Below are 17,317 nucleotides of genomic sequence, written 5' to 3'. Positions count from 1 at the left end.
CGGACTACTTTTGCCTCACGTTTCGCACCCTGGTGTGTGATGCGAATCAGACTTAAATCTTTTGGATGGCTGCGTTTACCAACCTCCAGTCATAAATGGAGATGACTTCCAGCAGGACCGTAACAGTGCCTCATGTCACCATTCACTAGCAGCCAATCAGCGCTCAGCCAATCCCAGGAAACTCTGCTCATTCTGTTCCTTTCCATTACTGTAGTTTGCAACTCCTTCTACCCCCACACCACCTCCGTTGTGTGGAGCATTGCTACACTTCTCCTCCATGCGACACTGGTTTCCACAAAACTCCCGTACAATTGGTTCTTTGTTGCTTTCGAAATATTGTCATTCCCCAGTACCGATGTGGTTCCTAAGTCACGACCTTTCTATAGTTTATTCTCCACAGCTGGAACATCCCTCCTATCTGTTGTCATTGTGGACGTCCAAGTACTTACATCGGTTTCTATTTTTGTTTTCTACACGCCCTTCACTTCAGTGATTATATACTGAATTTTTGCAGTATTTATCCCAACGCTCGATTCCCAGTATTCCACCACTAGTTTTCTATGCTTAAATCATGTCTTCTTCGTCCTCAGAAACAATTACGTGGGTATCTACAGATAGTATACAATGTATACTCTTCTCATTAATATTTTTATCTTTTGTAATTCGTTATCCATTTCACTTTTACTTTGTTTTGGCGATTATATCTTTAGTTTTTAAGGCAATTTTACAAACATCTTATTTAGTCAAATGGGAACGATTCGTCGCAACTTTAACAGCGGCTGTTTGCGTGTAAGTTATAATAGGCGTTAAATTATAATTTAGCCCCTTATTTAAGAGAGCGGTTTCAGGAAGAGTAAAGAGAATATTAGTGAGACTGGAAACAATTGGATAGTTGTTAGACACCGATTTTTTTTATTTACTCGCGTCGAAAGAATATTAAAACACAATACAATCTAAAGTTACAATCTAATATTAATTACAGATAATTTCACATTTTATGAATCCAATGTTCGGCAGACAGAACGGCACGGTTTTCATCGCTAAGTCTTCCAACACACACTGTTCGCTCAGTTTACTTCACACTAATAAGTTCGTCATCATTGGTACCCCCCCCCCCCCCCCCGGTTTTTTGAAATTAGTCTTGCATTTGTTCTCAGTTTGTTGAAGTTCTTCCAAGTCCTTTATTCTAGATGGCCAGGAAAAGAATATGAACGTCATTCCACGCATGTGCGCCCCCGCTAGCTGAGTGGTCAGCCAGCACGGTAGCTCAGCGTGTTCGGTCAGAGGATTATCTGCCCTCTGTAATAAAAAACTGAGTTAATCGATCAATAACGAACTTAAACGGATGTCTTACGACGTCCGCCCCGAGCAGATGCAACGAACAAAAGCGAACAAAATGAGATAAAAAATAGTGGTCTGCGCGACAGAATGTCAATCCTAAGGGTCCGGGTTCGATTCCCAGCTGGGTCGGAGATTTTCTCCTCCCAGGGACTGGGTGTTGTGTTGTCCTAATCATCATCATTTCATCCCCATCGACGCACAAGTCGCCGAAGTGGCGTCATATCGAAAGACTTGCACACGGCGAACGGTCTACCCGACGGGAGATCCTAGTCACTCGACATTTTTATTTTATTCCACGAAGTTCCTGGATGACTGTTATATAACGTAACCGTTGTTGTTGCTCTTGTTGAATTCACCAAATGCTTTTATTGTCAAGCATATGTGTCGGCAAGACAAGCCGCTACAACCGAAATCAGTTATTTTAATGAAGAATGAGCTATACAACCTCATCACAACACCGAACAGGGTTATGGTACACCTACGACAAAATGATGGTTGTTTTCGCAGTTTAGCAACAGTCAGCAATAATTTATTAACGGAAACTTAATAATAACTACTGACTGTGGTTAGAAAATTCAGTGTTCACATGCCACGCGGGAGTAGCCGCGTCGTCTGAGGCGTCTTTTAACCCCATCGGAGGTTCGAGTCTTCGCTCGGGAATGTGTGTGTGTCGTCCTTAGCGTCAGTTAGTTTCAGTTAGATAAAACAGCGTGTAAACTTAGGGATCGATGACCTCAGCCGTTTGGTCCCATAAGCCCTTGCCACAAATGTTCACATGCACTGAACTGCCTTTAACTTCGGTCTATTCCTGAATTCAGCGGCAAGTACCATCAGTTGTACAATGTGCAGTTTGGCTCGTCTTGTCGGAGGCTGTAGAAACGATCCTGACGGCCTCTTGAGGTACCGTACGGTACTGTTGCTGGTGCTGAGTGGAACCGCGTGTCGGCTTATATCTACGTTTGTCCAGTAAAAGCCATAAACTGGTGGTCAAGATCGCAGGAATTCTTTTTATTCCATGATTACCGCTTTCGACAAAACTAAAGCCGCCATCATCGGATCTAGGAAGGACAGAAAACACTATAAAAGTCAGCTTGGATTCCACTTATATAACATGTATACCTATAAATTTAGTTACATATCATAGGACACATACAGGTCACAACATCAAGGCAAATAATGGTGATATATCATTGCCTATAATACGCAGGCCTTTGCATTTGCTTTCCGATATTTCGTATATGTGACCAGGTAGGTGTACAATTGTGTAGGTCTGCAGCTTTCATAAGTTTTGTACATGTTTACGTGATACAGTAATCTCTAGAATTATGTACAAGCCATAATTACGTAGTGTTACCACACACGCAGACCCTGTCATGACGCGAGCCGCGACATTCATTGACGCCTCTTCTGCTAGTGCCATCTCGCGACGCAACCTGTACTGTAAGAACAGAACCGGAGTTCTGGTAGTACCTAGCTTGCGCTTGTATGTGATGGAGACACTTAACATTTATGTCATCTCTCTTGGACGCCTATGTGCTACTTACGACAATTTTGTAAGGCCTGCGTGTTATAGGCAACTATTAATATCACCATTGTTTGCCTTGATGATGTTACCTGTATGTGTCCTAAGGTATGTAACTAAATTTATAGGTACACATGTAATGTAAGTGGAATCCAAGCCCACATTTATAGTGTTTTCTGTCCTCCCTAGATCCGATAGTGACGGCTTTAGTTGCGCCGAGTGCGGTTATCATGGAGTAAAAAGCATTCCTGCGATCTTGGCTACCAGTTTATCAAGAATCTAGATCGCTCCCACATGAGCACAATGTGCTCCCTACAAAGTTTGTCGGATAGATCTCCACTTGGGAACTCTTTGTGTGACGTGAGGCGGAAGCATAAAGTAAATCTTCCCTCGGGTGCCCTCTAAGGAGACTAACCGTAACTGTGATACATCAGAGCTGTAGTCTGTTCGGAGCTCTTCCACATGTGGCTGTGATCCGTGTCTTCCAAAGGGCTCAGCAGTTGCTATTGTTTTTCCTATTGTTTGAGTTGGGTGCATGAAATCATATTTATTGGTGCTGATAATATGGTGCAGTGTAATGTAACACAATTTTCGTCGTATTTTGTGTCTCACAGCTAGCTTAAAATCAAGGCAGTGCAATAAGAGAAACATCTCTAACCTATAGAAAACCAGCTAGTACTGGCGACCTGCTTATATAGGTACTTCAGGCAGTGGAACTTCTGCTGGCTCCAAAGATTACATTAGATTAGATTAGATTTACTTTCATTCCAATTTATCTCTAGTGAGGAGGTCCTCCAGGATGTAGAACATGTCAGAAAAACAACAATACATGACAAATATTTACAACTGAGACAAATAAGCTAATGTACCATCCAGAAGTCCCAAGTGGAATAATCGCCATCTTTTTTAATGAACACTATTTGAAAGAATCATTTTACAAACACTAACGCACTGAATTTAAAATAAAAAAGTACTATTTATTTATAATGTAATAAACATGTAATAGAACTACTACAATACTTATTTAGAATGAACACATTATTGAACTGAAATTGTGCAGAAGTTAGATTGTACTTACACATGCACACACACACACGCACACACACACACACACACACACACACACACACACACACACACACACACGCACACTTATTTACAATGAACACATTACTATACTGAAAGCCACCAATAAATCCTTAGGGTTCTCTTAAACTGAATTTCATTGGTTGCTAAGCTTTTTATGGCTGCTGGCAAGTTATTGAAAATGTATGTTCCTGAATAATGCACACCTTTTTGTACAAGAGTAAGTGACTTTAAATCCTTGTGAAGATTATTCTTATTTCTGGTATTGATTCCATGAATGGAGCTGTTGGTTTGAAAAAGTGATATATTTTTAATGACAAATTTCATTAAGGAATAAATATATTGGGAGGCAGTAGTTAGTATCCCTAGTTCCCTTAACAGGCTTTTGCAGGATGTTCTTGAGTTCACACCACATATAACTCTTACTGCACATTATTGTGCCCGAGAAACTTTAGCTTGGCTAGATGAATTACCCAAAAAATCCCATATGACATTATGGAATGAAAGTAAGCATAGTATGCCAGCTTTTTCATTTTTATATATCCTGTATCTGACACAATTCGCATTGCAAATAGAGATTTATTAAGACGCTTCAGCAGTGCCAGCCCATTTGATTTTGCATTCCTCTGCTTTTGTAAACGTCTCCCTTGTGTTTTAGTTTTTTCTCTTACGAAGCGCTGTTCTCAGTTCCAGTGCTGCCCTGACATACTGTGCTTCAAGTCTCTACAGGCTGTTCGTGTTGACGGGCGCGCCTCATGCTTTTGCAGACTGCCTGCTGTACGCCATCGGGAAGCCCGTGTACCACCGCTGGACGGACATGACTTACGGCAGCTGGATGCGAGACGCCATGCCGCGGCCTGAAGCTAACGCGGAGAAATTCTGGGTCACCAACGAAACTGACCCGTACCACCTGTACGAATTCGCCAACAAGACTTCCTTCAGCAAGGACGTACCGACCAAAGTCTATAAGCTCGACCACCCATTCAAGGTAAGTACTGCAACAACTGTCGGTACACGAGATCCTCTTTGTAGTCTGCGTGCGTGTTTACATCGATCGTCAGTGTTGAAAATTTAAGGTCGGGTGCGCCGCAGAGTAATCGGGCAGCTGTGCGTGACACCAAAATTAAATCACGCGTCGTGTTAGCAGCGATGCGTGCAGTCCGCGCTTCACGCAACGTCCTGTCGCTCAAAGCCATGCGACTCGCGCTCCATCGCTTCACACGTATTTAGTCATTATTTTTATTAGTCCGTCAGTAAACTATGGTAACGTCGGCTGTTACTCCTAAGCAAATTGCTTCGAGGCAACGAGAAACAGTCCATCTGTGTCACGTACAGATAAAATAACAAAATAAAAAGCGAAAATTATGGTCAAACTTTACTCACACCCCTTACATGGTTCCAATATTCTGAACATAGGGCAGCAAGATCTTCGTTTCACCTCAGATTTGGGTCTGTGGAGGTTATTGTAATCATATGGTATATAACTATTTCTTCATGTGTGACAAGTGTGATCCACGATCCAGATCACAACAGGTTGCAATGATAGTACGCTAACAAAGACTCTTAGCAACTTTGCGCATCATTCTTGATGTTCTCTATTAAGTTACAATAACAACGAAATACTGTCGTTGAAGTCTCCGTGTCTTCTTACTGACTAAGTCTTAAGAAAGTGAGTTTGTACTATTGATGAAGTGAGTAGAATTCCTCCTTCGTCCAGATTTACGCTTATAGATATTTTAAAGCAACGAAAGCCACTAGTTTGTCTAAATCAGTTAGAGTTCCCTCATTTTTCCATTTCTTCTGTTTGTCCCAAAACCACAACAAGATGCCAACAATCCTAGTATAAGTAACATAGTTTTTAACACACCCAGTAATCTGGCTAGATGCGTCCTATTGACGGATGCACTGAGCCTAGTTCATTCATTGTCAATTGTCGCTTAGGGTAAGTGGACAGTTTACACGCTTTGACACAACTGTATCAAGGTACCAACAAGTTTTCGATTCTGCGTCTACTGACACTTTCTTCTTCCAAACTTTTAATTAAGATATAGTAAGGTGATTCACTGACATATTTATTAGTTTTATTCCATAATTCGGCCACCCTTACTTTTCACCCAATATTTTTTGTTCTGAAATAATACTTTATAATTCTTTAATTGTTGGTGGTTCTGAATCTGGTTTATCAGATTTATTCTGAGAGAATTCGAATTTTTCATGATTGAGTTCACAGTTCAAGAGTTTCTCAGAGTATTCCGCTAATATCCTACAATTTTCTGCATTGTTGTGAACATTGTTCCCTTTAGCATCTCGAAATTCAAGGGTTGATGCTTTTTATTTTGATAGATTTTGCTTGAAAGTTCTGTAGAAATTTCTTGTGTTGTTTTTTGTAAACTCCTCATCAATTTGGAGAAGAGTGTTGTTTTCGTGTGTCTTCGTGACCTTATTTGTATTCTTATCTACCATTTTCATAATTATAACGAAATGTAATCTATTTTTCTCTGTTTTTTTGCGATTTCCTTGTGGCCAAGACTGTTTTTTTTTTTATTGCAATGTATATATCACGTTCCATCGACCATGATGTTTCATTTGCTTTATTTTGGACTTTTTGTTTTGTATGCTTCAGTTTCCAATTTTTTGTTTGGGGTGCTATTTGTTCAGCAGAGAACTGAAGATCCCACAAAGTAACAACAGTCATCGGAATGATTGCAGGGATATAACTATGGAAAGTAGACTAACATGCCTCCAGGAGGAAGTCAGAATGCCTTAAGAAAAACAGCATGTATATTATTTATCAGGATGCATGAGAATCTCCTGAAAGGACCTGCTGCGCAGTTCTCAAGTGATCTCAAAAGAAACTTCCAATCACCTCTGATTGAGAGTCCCCACACTCCATACGACCTGCGAATGACATCCAAATGGCACACTTCTCTTTGAACTCACGGTGATTCAAAGCGGATCGACTGATCCCACTCCTCCAGTCCACTCTGATTACTCTTGAAGCGTTACTTTGAACGTAAACCAGGCTTCAGTCACAGTCCCATTTGAGGGATATCTGAAGTTGATTATCTGATTGTAGAAATTCTATATGATGTGACACCTGCTTTTTTCCTCTTCTCTCCTGTTAAATAAAAAACGCAACTGACTGACGTGGAGAAGGGCCTCTAAGCGTTTTTTTTTTTTTTCAGTAACTTTTGCACTGTGTCACACTTCTTCATCGTCTCTCTGTACCTTTTCCAGTATGTAGCAGGACAAGATGCGTGAATGTGTGTGAGTTTTGAAGGTACAGAGCTATTCCAAATATACTTAAATGATGCAGTAGGCTTCTCAAAAGAGAAACTAGGGAAGCTCAACACAGGGTTCCCTTGAGATACCTCAGAAAGATCGATGACGAGAGTAGACGGCCGAGGTTGGCCTCCGGCCACTACGAACGTTGCATCTCAAACAAAGCGTGGTGTCCAGTAGGTAGCTGTGCTCGGACAACGTTATGTAGTCGACAGACGAACCGTGCTTTTGAACGTTAACGTTGAGCGTTCTGCTGAATGCCCAGAAACGATGCGTCTTGGGCTTAGGGTATGTGTGCCCCAGCGTGGTATAAGCGATCAAAACATGCCGCAGCGGCAGTCGTCGGGTGATTCTGGTTCATAAATCACACTGTTTACGAAATGCGCGCGCGTAAAATTCCTAGGTTAGCCCTGCGTAGGTATTAGCTCTATTGAAACGCTTATCTCGCCCATTGTTGATATGCTAGACACGTTGTTCTATCTGTAAGATACACAAATAAAAACTCGAATATCTATGCACATGCTTTAAGGCAACTAGGAAAGTACCATGTCCAGCCAATAAGGACACAGCGCGATACAACTTCACAAGAGCGCGATACAAATTTACAATAGTTCTCCAAATAAGATAAATAATATTAAATCATTCTCACTCTTCGGTAAAACCCTAAGGTCATACTTAGCCTTAATAACTGCTCCTACTGAGCAACAGAATCTTTACAACTTGTGAATTTCAAAACCTAAAAGAGAAAAGGGTGAAAACATCGTCCCGCATGTAGTGCAAGCTGCCCTATAGATTAAGCCAATCGACAGACTCACTCCTCATAAAGAGTGCTGTTGTATTTACGTAACATCAATATTGTGGTGTGTACTTAAATTAATCAGAAAGTGTCAGAACCTATCAATAACGCGAAATCTAGAAAAAAAGAAATATGTAGACGTAGAAGTGGACTTCGTCAACGGACAGAAATATTAATTCCGCGGTATGATTCTGTGAGGCAAATTTAATTTTTTTGAGTTGTTTTCTTTGTAACACAGACGCGAGCACATGTGCACGCCACTTCCATGTGGCACCCTCGTTGCGAGAAACAAAGTGCTTTGTGAGCAGAAAAGAATAGGAAATGCTTGTTAATGTGTAATAGCAGCTATACAGCGTGTTTTTAATCATTTTGTGTATTTTGGAGGTTTGGTTTGGGTCGTAATTCCATGACATGTGTGAATGAGCGCCCTAGAAGCACATTATCTCGGTTTTGAAATGTTTAGTAACGTTGGAGGAATCGTAGACTTATTCAGAATTAAATGACGTATGCCTTACGTAATTAACGTTGCTTTTCTCTAATGCCAACTTTTTTTTTTCTTGCTTCGCCCCCCTGTGGTGTATGAGTATGCCTGTGGTTTATTTGAAGCAGGAATATATTAATGCGATGTTTCATGGCTCTTTTAAGAGCAATGTATTGGAATTTAGTTTTTTAATATTAAGGTACAGTGTCTGAGTGCTTGAAAAAGTCATATGAGAAGTAATGATATTTCATAGTTTCTTTATATGTTAAGATTCGCATGCAATTCAATCTCATTCACAATAATCTTTGACAATGGCCTTCTGCCACCCTCGCACTGCAACTCATTGACCAATTTTGTTGAACTATTTTAAAAACAGAACACGGATTTCACCATTCCTGCCAGCGCGTTTTGAATTACATGAGAGAGAAACCTGTCACGTCATTCTCACTGATGACACGCATCTATATTATCACAATCAATTAAAATTGGTGTTGTCTAAATTCTGTAATTAGTTAACTCCTCCTCTGGGCTCAGCTCTCGTCCGCAGTCGAATATGTGTATTTCCAGGCGTTCCATTCTGTAGCTTCCCTATGTGACCGTGCTTCCGCTTTAATTTATACAGCAGTGACATTTCGCGTAATGCTTCGCTGTATACGTCAGTACTTTAGTATAAGATGCATGGGACTGTTCTTTGCCCTAGAGATAGAGAGAGAGAGAACTAATACCCCCCCCCCCCCCCCCCAGCTCGCCAACCTCCTTGTAATGTGACCATTGATAGCTTAAACATAAGAGACCAGTTAGGAATCAGAAGTAATGACAACGTATGCAAATGAGTCGAGAACATGTACAAATAAGTGTAACAATTACAGACAGTTACCTTTCCTACCCTCTTATTCGATGGTTAACTTCATTTCACAGTTATAAATCAATAGGAGACCCCGTGTACTCACGTTAAGAGATACTAAATTAAGGATTCATTCACCCCCTCTCCCCCAGGCCCCTCTTGACAATTCAGTAGATCTCTGTTGTCAGACATGAGTAAAGCAAGCGGTTACCGCCCCCATTACTGAGCGAGTTGGTTTTGTGTGCTTGTCGCATTACTCGTTGCACGAATTAGTCCTTTGCCATTAATTCATTAATTAAAATTAGAGCCTTTGTAATGAATTACAAAACAGAAAAAAAATCATGCACACTTAGTATCAGCATGCAGCAGGGGAGGGAGATAAACAGCACAGTGTCACAGTATTACAAGAGCTCAGTTCGCTCTCAATTGCTTCATGTGTAATAGCGTAAAGCATCAAAAACAACTAAAAACAAAAGCTCAAGGTAACCTTGCACTCTGTCTGACTAAAAAGATCCCTATGCTACCCATTCTCGGCAGTTTTGTTAATTTTCCTCCACTCTTTCTTAAAGGGCGCTGAATTTCTCGTGGTATCATCTTTGTCATTAATGGGCTTAATCTACAGTGTCAGCCAATGAAGACTGGCGCTGGGTAACTACCTTGAATAAAGGCCCTAAATGCCCGATGTTACTTCGAGAAGTCTGTGGGTAGCGCTTGTCGTGTATAATGGGGACTCCGGCGTCGTTCTCACACTGGCCTCTGTTGTGGTGTCTCCCATCGTCGGCTGCCGGTTCTCTAGTGGCTTACATGCTGGAATTACCTCAGCTATTTCCCTCAATTCCTCAGCTGTTGGGAAGGCTGCAGCCCAACAACAAGCCCACTTGTTCGTAACAGAAAAGCCTTTGAGGCTTCGAACAAGTGTCTTACACGTTCGGAGGCGAGTGGCGTCCCTCAACTGTCAATTAGCTTGAACCAAGGCGTACCTTTTAGAGCGCAGTTAAACCGTCTTCTGTGGCTTTCGGAATATCCAGGCGCAGCCTATATAGAGCCCTTTTGTCCTGAGAATTTGGCTGCTTAGTATTATAGTATCAATACTCAGACCAGTTTTGGAATCTGAATTACAGTCGTGCACACATGTTTTATAGGGGAACAGAGCATCTGTCAGTTGAGTAAAAAATAATTCCATGAATCTACAGAACGTAAATCTTGCTCTATTATCACATCGTCAACTATTAATCAAGATACAATCACACAGAATTTATTCACATAGATGTGACCGGTTCGATGAATATTTGACTAATAGGACCCACTGCCTTATACTAGAGACGAACGCTCTACAGAAACGAAAGTAACATCGACTATGCTCCAAGGAAGCTTAGTCGGACCTCTAGAGTCCTCAGTATATACAAACGACTTATCCGACAATCAGCAGTATTAACATACTGTGCGTTGACGATGTTTTTGCCTGTAGGAAAATATCGTCATTGGGTGACGATGCGTAAATGTAGACAGACAGCACAAAATTTTCGAATATTGACACCCGTAAACTAATGCTTGCAACAAATAGAAAGAGACCGATCGTACCCGAATAAAGGACTAATAGTGGACGTCTCCACTGCATCACATTTTATAAATATTTATGACTAAGAACAAAGGAGCGATTCGAAATGGGAAGGTCACCTACAATCATAAGTAAGGAAGGAAAATGAAAGACTTAAGACTTTGATGTGGAGGCACACATGAACATGTAGATTATCCTCAAGTGAAAAATTGGAGCCAAACTGTAATATGTAAACCAAGATTAACGGTTGTCATAGAGTGACTTTTATGTTATTTGATGCCACAGTTTAATGGGAGATACTAAACAACTGAGTTTAGTAGTTTTCCACTTCTTACAAGTCTTTCAGGAAAATAAATCAAGAAGTGTAGCTTCTTTTCAAACATTTATATACCATGGACTCGTAATTAAGGATAACTCACCAATAATTAGTGAGTAATTCATTATGTGAAGCCTTATGATAATAAGATTCCACCGCATTTACGCTAACATTATAGACATGTTTCGTTAACTGATATTTCACTATTAGACCAAACAGCAGTTTCTCCTAAGCCCTTAAGTTCGGCCATTTGTATGCGTTCACCACACATTAATGTTATGTTTACTTGGCTGATTCGATTTACATTTTATTATTGCAATCATTATACATACGCGCGCACACACACACACACACACACACACACACACACACACACACACACATACACACGTAAATATTTAAGTCTTCTCTTTCACAACTTTACACATTATGGGCAGTAAGAGTGCAGTTTGAATCAAGATTAGGACTGAAAGACACGATCTCCACTGCACTAGGAGGTGTGATTACCTGGAAACAACTGAGGCGGGGCTTTTTACGAGTTTTCCATTTACATTCACCTTGACAGTACAGATATTCTTTCATTACATATATTAGAAATAATAAGGAATAACTGCACAATTGCAGTACTAGAGTTAAAACTGTGTTAAAACTGACTGGCTCATAAAGAGACGCATAATACTGCAACCAAACTCTTTGTTTATCTAATGACATAAAATACATGATACATGGCAAAGCTAATTTTCTTTTGGCTTGCGCATTATATTCCACAGCTCTTTTCTCTTTCATTTCTTAATTTGGTGCTTATACAGTACAAAATAATTACATATCTACTTAAGATGTTAAGGTAAATAGTTATATTCCTATATAAAAACCCATTTTTCTTGGTGTAGTAATGGTATTTAATTAAATTTCAGTTTTATTTAAATACCAATATTGCACCATAATAAGATGTAGTCGCTGTGAAAAACAGCCACTCCCACTAAAATTGTTCATTATAGGTATTTGCTGACTTATTATCTGATAACCTGCTTCCTTTAACTTTACTTCACTTTAACTTGGATTTGAATGACTGTTCTTACACTTGCTGCCACTTTATACAAATAAACAGAAGAATAAAAACCAACTGGCATCTTTGTACTACCTCGTTGCAATGTTTCACAAATTGGATGAAAATTAACCTCTACCACTGGGCTGACGTACACATACACAGGACTGTTCATTATTCTCCTTACGTCTGTTTAAATAGTGGTTGCTTATGCTAATAAACAACTTTGTTGTTCCGTTGGACTGTCTCGCGGCTTCACTTGCTGGTGTAAACACTATATTTACTAACACTGACACATTCATATCACTCAGCATTATAATATACAAAATATTAAATACTTAGCTAACTTATGTAGTCCGTATTTAAGTCCAGAAACCAGTAAACATTGACGTTGATTCAGATTTTCGAAACATAGGTTCATAATAAGAGCAGATGCTTTTTGAAAGAAGAGGCAGCTCCAGCCGCAATCAGGCATCGAAGTGATTCGATTGTGAAAACTGAAAATTTGTGCCAGACCACAATTCGAATCCAGATCTCCCGCTTAACGCGAGTGGTTGTCTTTAGCGCCTCAGCCGTCCGGACAAGTTTCCGGTCCCACCCAATTTCTCTACTTGTCAAACGTTAGTAGCGTTAACTGTCCATGTTGTCTGGCTCACAGCGGGTCCTGTATTCCCATAAGAGGTTCCGTCACCGTTGTAGATCCACTCTGAACTTATGAAGGCAGTCATTCTACTGGTATACTGTATATACATGTGGGATGTCTATTCTGTCCAACATATCCCACAGAGCAAACACCACACATGTATGTAATAAATAATGGATACTATCTTCTTCTTCTGCTTTCGTTTCACCCTCGTAGGAATACAGTAAATGACTAATTTCCGTAAACCAGTTAGGTTTCATTATGCGACAGTGGAAGACATACAAAACTGTCTTAGTTAGTCTATTAATGTTCATTCTACGAAGTTGTCCGTAAAATTTTGGTCTTCTTTTAAGTGTAGAATCTGAGAGTTTTTCATCCTATGATTTTATTTTAAATTCCAGAATGAGATTTTCACTCTGCAGCGGAGTTTGCGCTGATATGAAACTTCCTGGCAGATTAAAACTGTGTGCCGGACCGAGACTCGAACTCGGGACTTTTGCCTGTCGCGGGCAAGTGTTCTAACAACTGAGATTCCCGAGCACGACTCACGCCCCGTCCGCACATCTTTACTTCTGCCAGTACCTCGTCTCCTACCTTCCAAACTTTACAGAAGCTCTCCTGTGAACCTGCAGAACTAGCACTCCTGAAAGAAAGGATACTGCGGAGACATGGCTTAGCCACAGCCTGGGGGTGTTTCGCAGGAGACCTGTAAAGTTTGGAAGGTAGGAGACGAATTACTGGCAGAAGTAAAGCTGTGAGGACGGGGCGTGAGTCGTGCTCGGGTAGCTCAGTTGGTAGAGCACTTGCCCGCGAAAGGCAAAGGTCCCGAGTTCGAGTCTCGGTCCGGCACATAGTTTTAATCTGCCAGGAATCTTTTTTAAAATTATTTCTTTTAGTCTTCATTGTTCTATCAGGCCTATGAGATTCATGGTTAGCGTTTTTGGTGCATGAAATGCTTCTGGTTTTGTCAGTGATTTGCAATGCTTAATTTTGGACCGCCATGAAAAGGATTACTTATATGTCTCTTTTGTCAGTTGCAAAGCCAATTGAAGCTTGTTTTCCCCGGATTACCTTGCCTTGTGTTCTGTTGCATTCCAGCTAATACTGAAATTCTTTTAGTGTTTATATTTTCTATTCATTGAATTTTTAGATATTTATTTGCGCGTTGGTTGTTTGCCACGATTTTAGGTTTTTCAAAGGAAATGTTAAGACCTATTATAGCTGCTTGTTTCTATAGTTCAAGGACTTGTTCCCTTAACTCCTCCATCGTTTCAGCAAAATGATCCAGATCATTTGAAAAAAAAACAAAGGAATTGTTTCTCAGGTTCTTCTTCTTGCGACCCAGTCTTACTCCATTGTTTATATTTTCGTTGCATTCTCTGATTACTTATTTAAGTGCACAGTTAAACAATAATGGGAAAACCCGTCCCTTTGTCGTACTCCTGTTTTGATTTCAAATGTGTCTGCTACTTCACCCATGAATTCAACGCTTGAAAACCTATTCTTAATGGTCGCTTATATTCTGCTAGTTGTATTCTTATTCAAACCTAGTTCTTCGATTATTGACATCAAGGATTGTTTATAAGGTGAGCTGTATGTCTGCTTGAAATGAATGAAGGAAATTACGTAAATCATTGCCCTTGATTTTTGCTATGCCATATTTGAGATTTAGTATTTGTTCAGAGCATGATATACCCTTTTTGAACCCTCCCTCGTTCGCTATCAGTTATGAGGCTAATTGCAGCTCTGCTCTCTTTAAAAGGACTTTTGCAAGAATTTTACAAGTTACATCCAGCGAAGACTATTTAGGTCTGTTTTGAAGCCTGTTTTCTGCAGAGGTTGAATGAGAGCTGGTTTTCCGTCTACTAGAATATCTTCTTCTTTCCAAATTTTATTGTAGACAACTGAATTGATTTAATGGTTTTTATTAGCTTTCTTTCTATTTCGACCACCATTTGATTTATACTAAATGCTTCATTCCTTTTTGAGTCTGAAATGATGTTTTATAATTCTTCAATTGTTGGTGGTTCTGAATGTAACGGGTCAGACGTATATGGAGTGAATCCAAATTTTTCAAGACTGAGTTTACCATTCAAGAGGTTCTCAAAGTATTCAACAAATGTATATTACAATTTTCTGTATTGTTATGAGCAATGTTCTCTTTAGCATCTCGACATCGAAAGATTGGTGGTTTATATTTTGATAATTTTTGCTATCGTAGAGGGAGACCAAGAGATGAATACTCTAAGCAGATTCAAAAAGATGTAGGTTGCAGTAGTTACTTGCGCAGGATAGAATAGCGTGGAGGGATGCATCAAACTAGTCTCTGGACTAGTCTCTAGTCTCTGGACCACAACAACATCAACAGCAGGTTTGCTTGACAATTCTGTAGAAGCTTCTTGTGTTGCTTTTGATAAACTCGTCATCAATTTGGAGCAGAATGTTGTTTTCATGTGCCTTCGAAACCTTCTTTATATTTTTGTCTGTCTTTTCCCTGTTCTAAGAAATTTTAATTTGTTTTCCTCTGTCTTTTGTGATTGCTATAGTTGTAAAGACTGTATTCCGGCTGCAATATGTGTATCACATTCCATAGACCACAATGCATGTTTTCTAATTTTAGTCTTGGATGCTTTTTGTTCGGCTATGTTAACCAAATTTTTCTCAGTTTTTTCCCAGGTTATAGTCTAGTTGCTTTCTTTTGTCTTTGTAAAGTCTTCTGAACTTGGTATCATATCCGTGCTTTATTTGCGACCTCAATTTTTTTTATGTTTGTATTTTCTGTTTGGGGTAACTTTAAACTTGATTTTAGACAGATAATGATCGGAACCGAAGAGTGCAGCCATAACGCTCTAATATTCATAATTCGTAATTGCTACAACATCAAGTTGGAGTTTTCCAAAGGTGCGATTTGAGGAAACCCATGTTTTTTGTTTCTTGGTAGTGCTTTGAATGCTGTAGATTTAAGAATTAGGTTATGTACCTGTCAAGGTTCTATTAGCCTGATGCCATTCCTTTTTATGCTAAAATGGACTGGATGGTTTCCAATAATCTTTAAACTTTTTTCTTGGCCAATCGGTGCATTAAAATCTCCAAGAAAAATGATGACGTTATTTTTTGTGGAAGTTTTTAAATAATGTGAGCTAGTTAGTTCCAAAATGTTTTTCTTCACTTTTCCTGTTCACTTACATTTATGTGTGCATGTGCATTAATAGTAGTGTACTTGTTGTTTGGGTTTTTAAATGTAATACTTGAGATTGTTTCAGAATGGGAATCAAATTTAACGATTTTTTTTGCCTGTTATACATGCTGTTCCAAAATGTGTTACATTTTTCATCAATCAGTTTTGTACTTTGCCTTCCTATATCCTAAGACCTTGTGAGTAGAGATGGATCAATTCGAGTTACCAAACTGGGTTGACGGGATTTTAAGTTAGTCCAAGTTAAATAGCTGCGAACTCCAGATGTGTTTATTTTGGTGCCACGGCGGTTGGGATTAACTGCTATTGAACCGACCCAACGGAAGTGAAGTGTGTTGAGTGTATGCCTACGGAACGGAACGTCACTCACTGTGGTCTTCAAAAGTGCAGTAGATTATTCTGATTTATTTTCCTTGATTGAAATTCGTGAAGCGTTAGATAAGTGTTACTTACATTTGGGTCTATACAGACTATTAGCACCGTGACAACATGGAAACACACAAGGGCCGCAAAAAAGTTTGCGTTCAAAGACCGTACAGTCCTGAATCGGTATGCCAACGAGGAAAAAACGCCGTGAGCAGGGCGCGGTTAACCCACCAACGTACCAGGCTGATGACACCCTTTTGGTAAAACACCAAGTCCTTCTGCGTGAAGAAGTCCATAACTGCCCGGTGCACCTCCTTGTCCAACAGGAATAGTTAACCCTGCAAGGCCTTTCTTAAAGGGACCGAAGCCGTAATGATGGCTTGGTGGGGAGGGGGGGGGGGGGGGTGAGTTAAGGGCTATAGGTCGAGGGCTCGATTGTCTTCCAGTTGAGTTGACTTAATTCCTGTGTTACATGCGGGAACGTGCCTTATGAAGGGGCAACAGCACCCCTTGGCACACCGTTCCACACCGTATGTTACCGAGAGACATACTGTCCCATACACATTCCACATTCTCCGATGGATGTCTATCGGTGTATAGCGTTTGGTAGCCAGAAACACACCACCATTACGAACTGCCTGGATTGCATGTCAAATTCACTACGTATATATATACAAAATCTATTTAGCGAATATCTCCGAGAGAAAATATTATTGGAATGTATTAACTAGTTTATTGTTCTTCCTAAAGAAGGACGCGATCTGTAATAATCACTTGAGAGAGAACTTCTTAGCCAAGATCGCTTTTCAAAAACGTTTATAGTTTAAAAATGGTTCAAATG

General features: G+C 40.0%; 1 protein-coding gene and 1 non-coding gene across 3 annotated transcripts in view; both read left to right on the top strand.

Moving 5' to 3' along the window:
- The window catches only part of LOC126272321 (uncharacterized), a 974,015-nt gene that overhangs the window by 828,255 nt on the left and 128,443 nt on the right, over positions 1–17,317 (top strand). For both annotated transcript variants that reach the window (XM_049975103.1, XM_049975104.1), the window contains exon 11: positions 4,717–4,937. In XM_049975103.1, the coding sequence (XP_049831060.1) occupies positions 4,717–4,937 (221 nt within the window). The remainder of the gene's footprint in view (positions 1–4,716; positions 4,938–17,317) is intronic.
- Trnas-cga (transfer RNA serine (anticodon CGA)) lies at positions 13,690–13,764 on the top strand. Its single transcript has one exon. It is a non-coding gene; the product is annotated as a tRNA-Ser (tRNA).

The sequence above is a fragment of the Schistocerca gregaria genome, chromosome 5 (genome assembly GCF_023897955.1).
Source record: "Schistocerca gregaria isolate iqSchGreg1 chromosome 5, iqSchGreg1.2, whole genome shotgun sequence".
NCBI lineage: Eukaryota > Metazoa > Arthropoda > Insecta > Orthoptera > Acrididae > Schistocerca > Schistocerca gregaria.
Note: the sequence above shows the minus strand (reverse complement) of the source record. Positions and strands in the feature narration are given on the sequence as shown.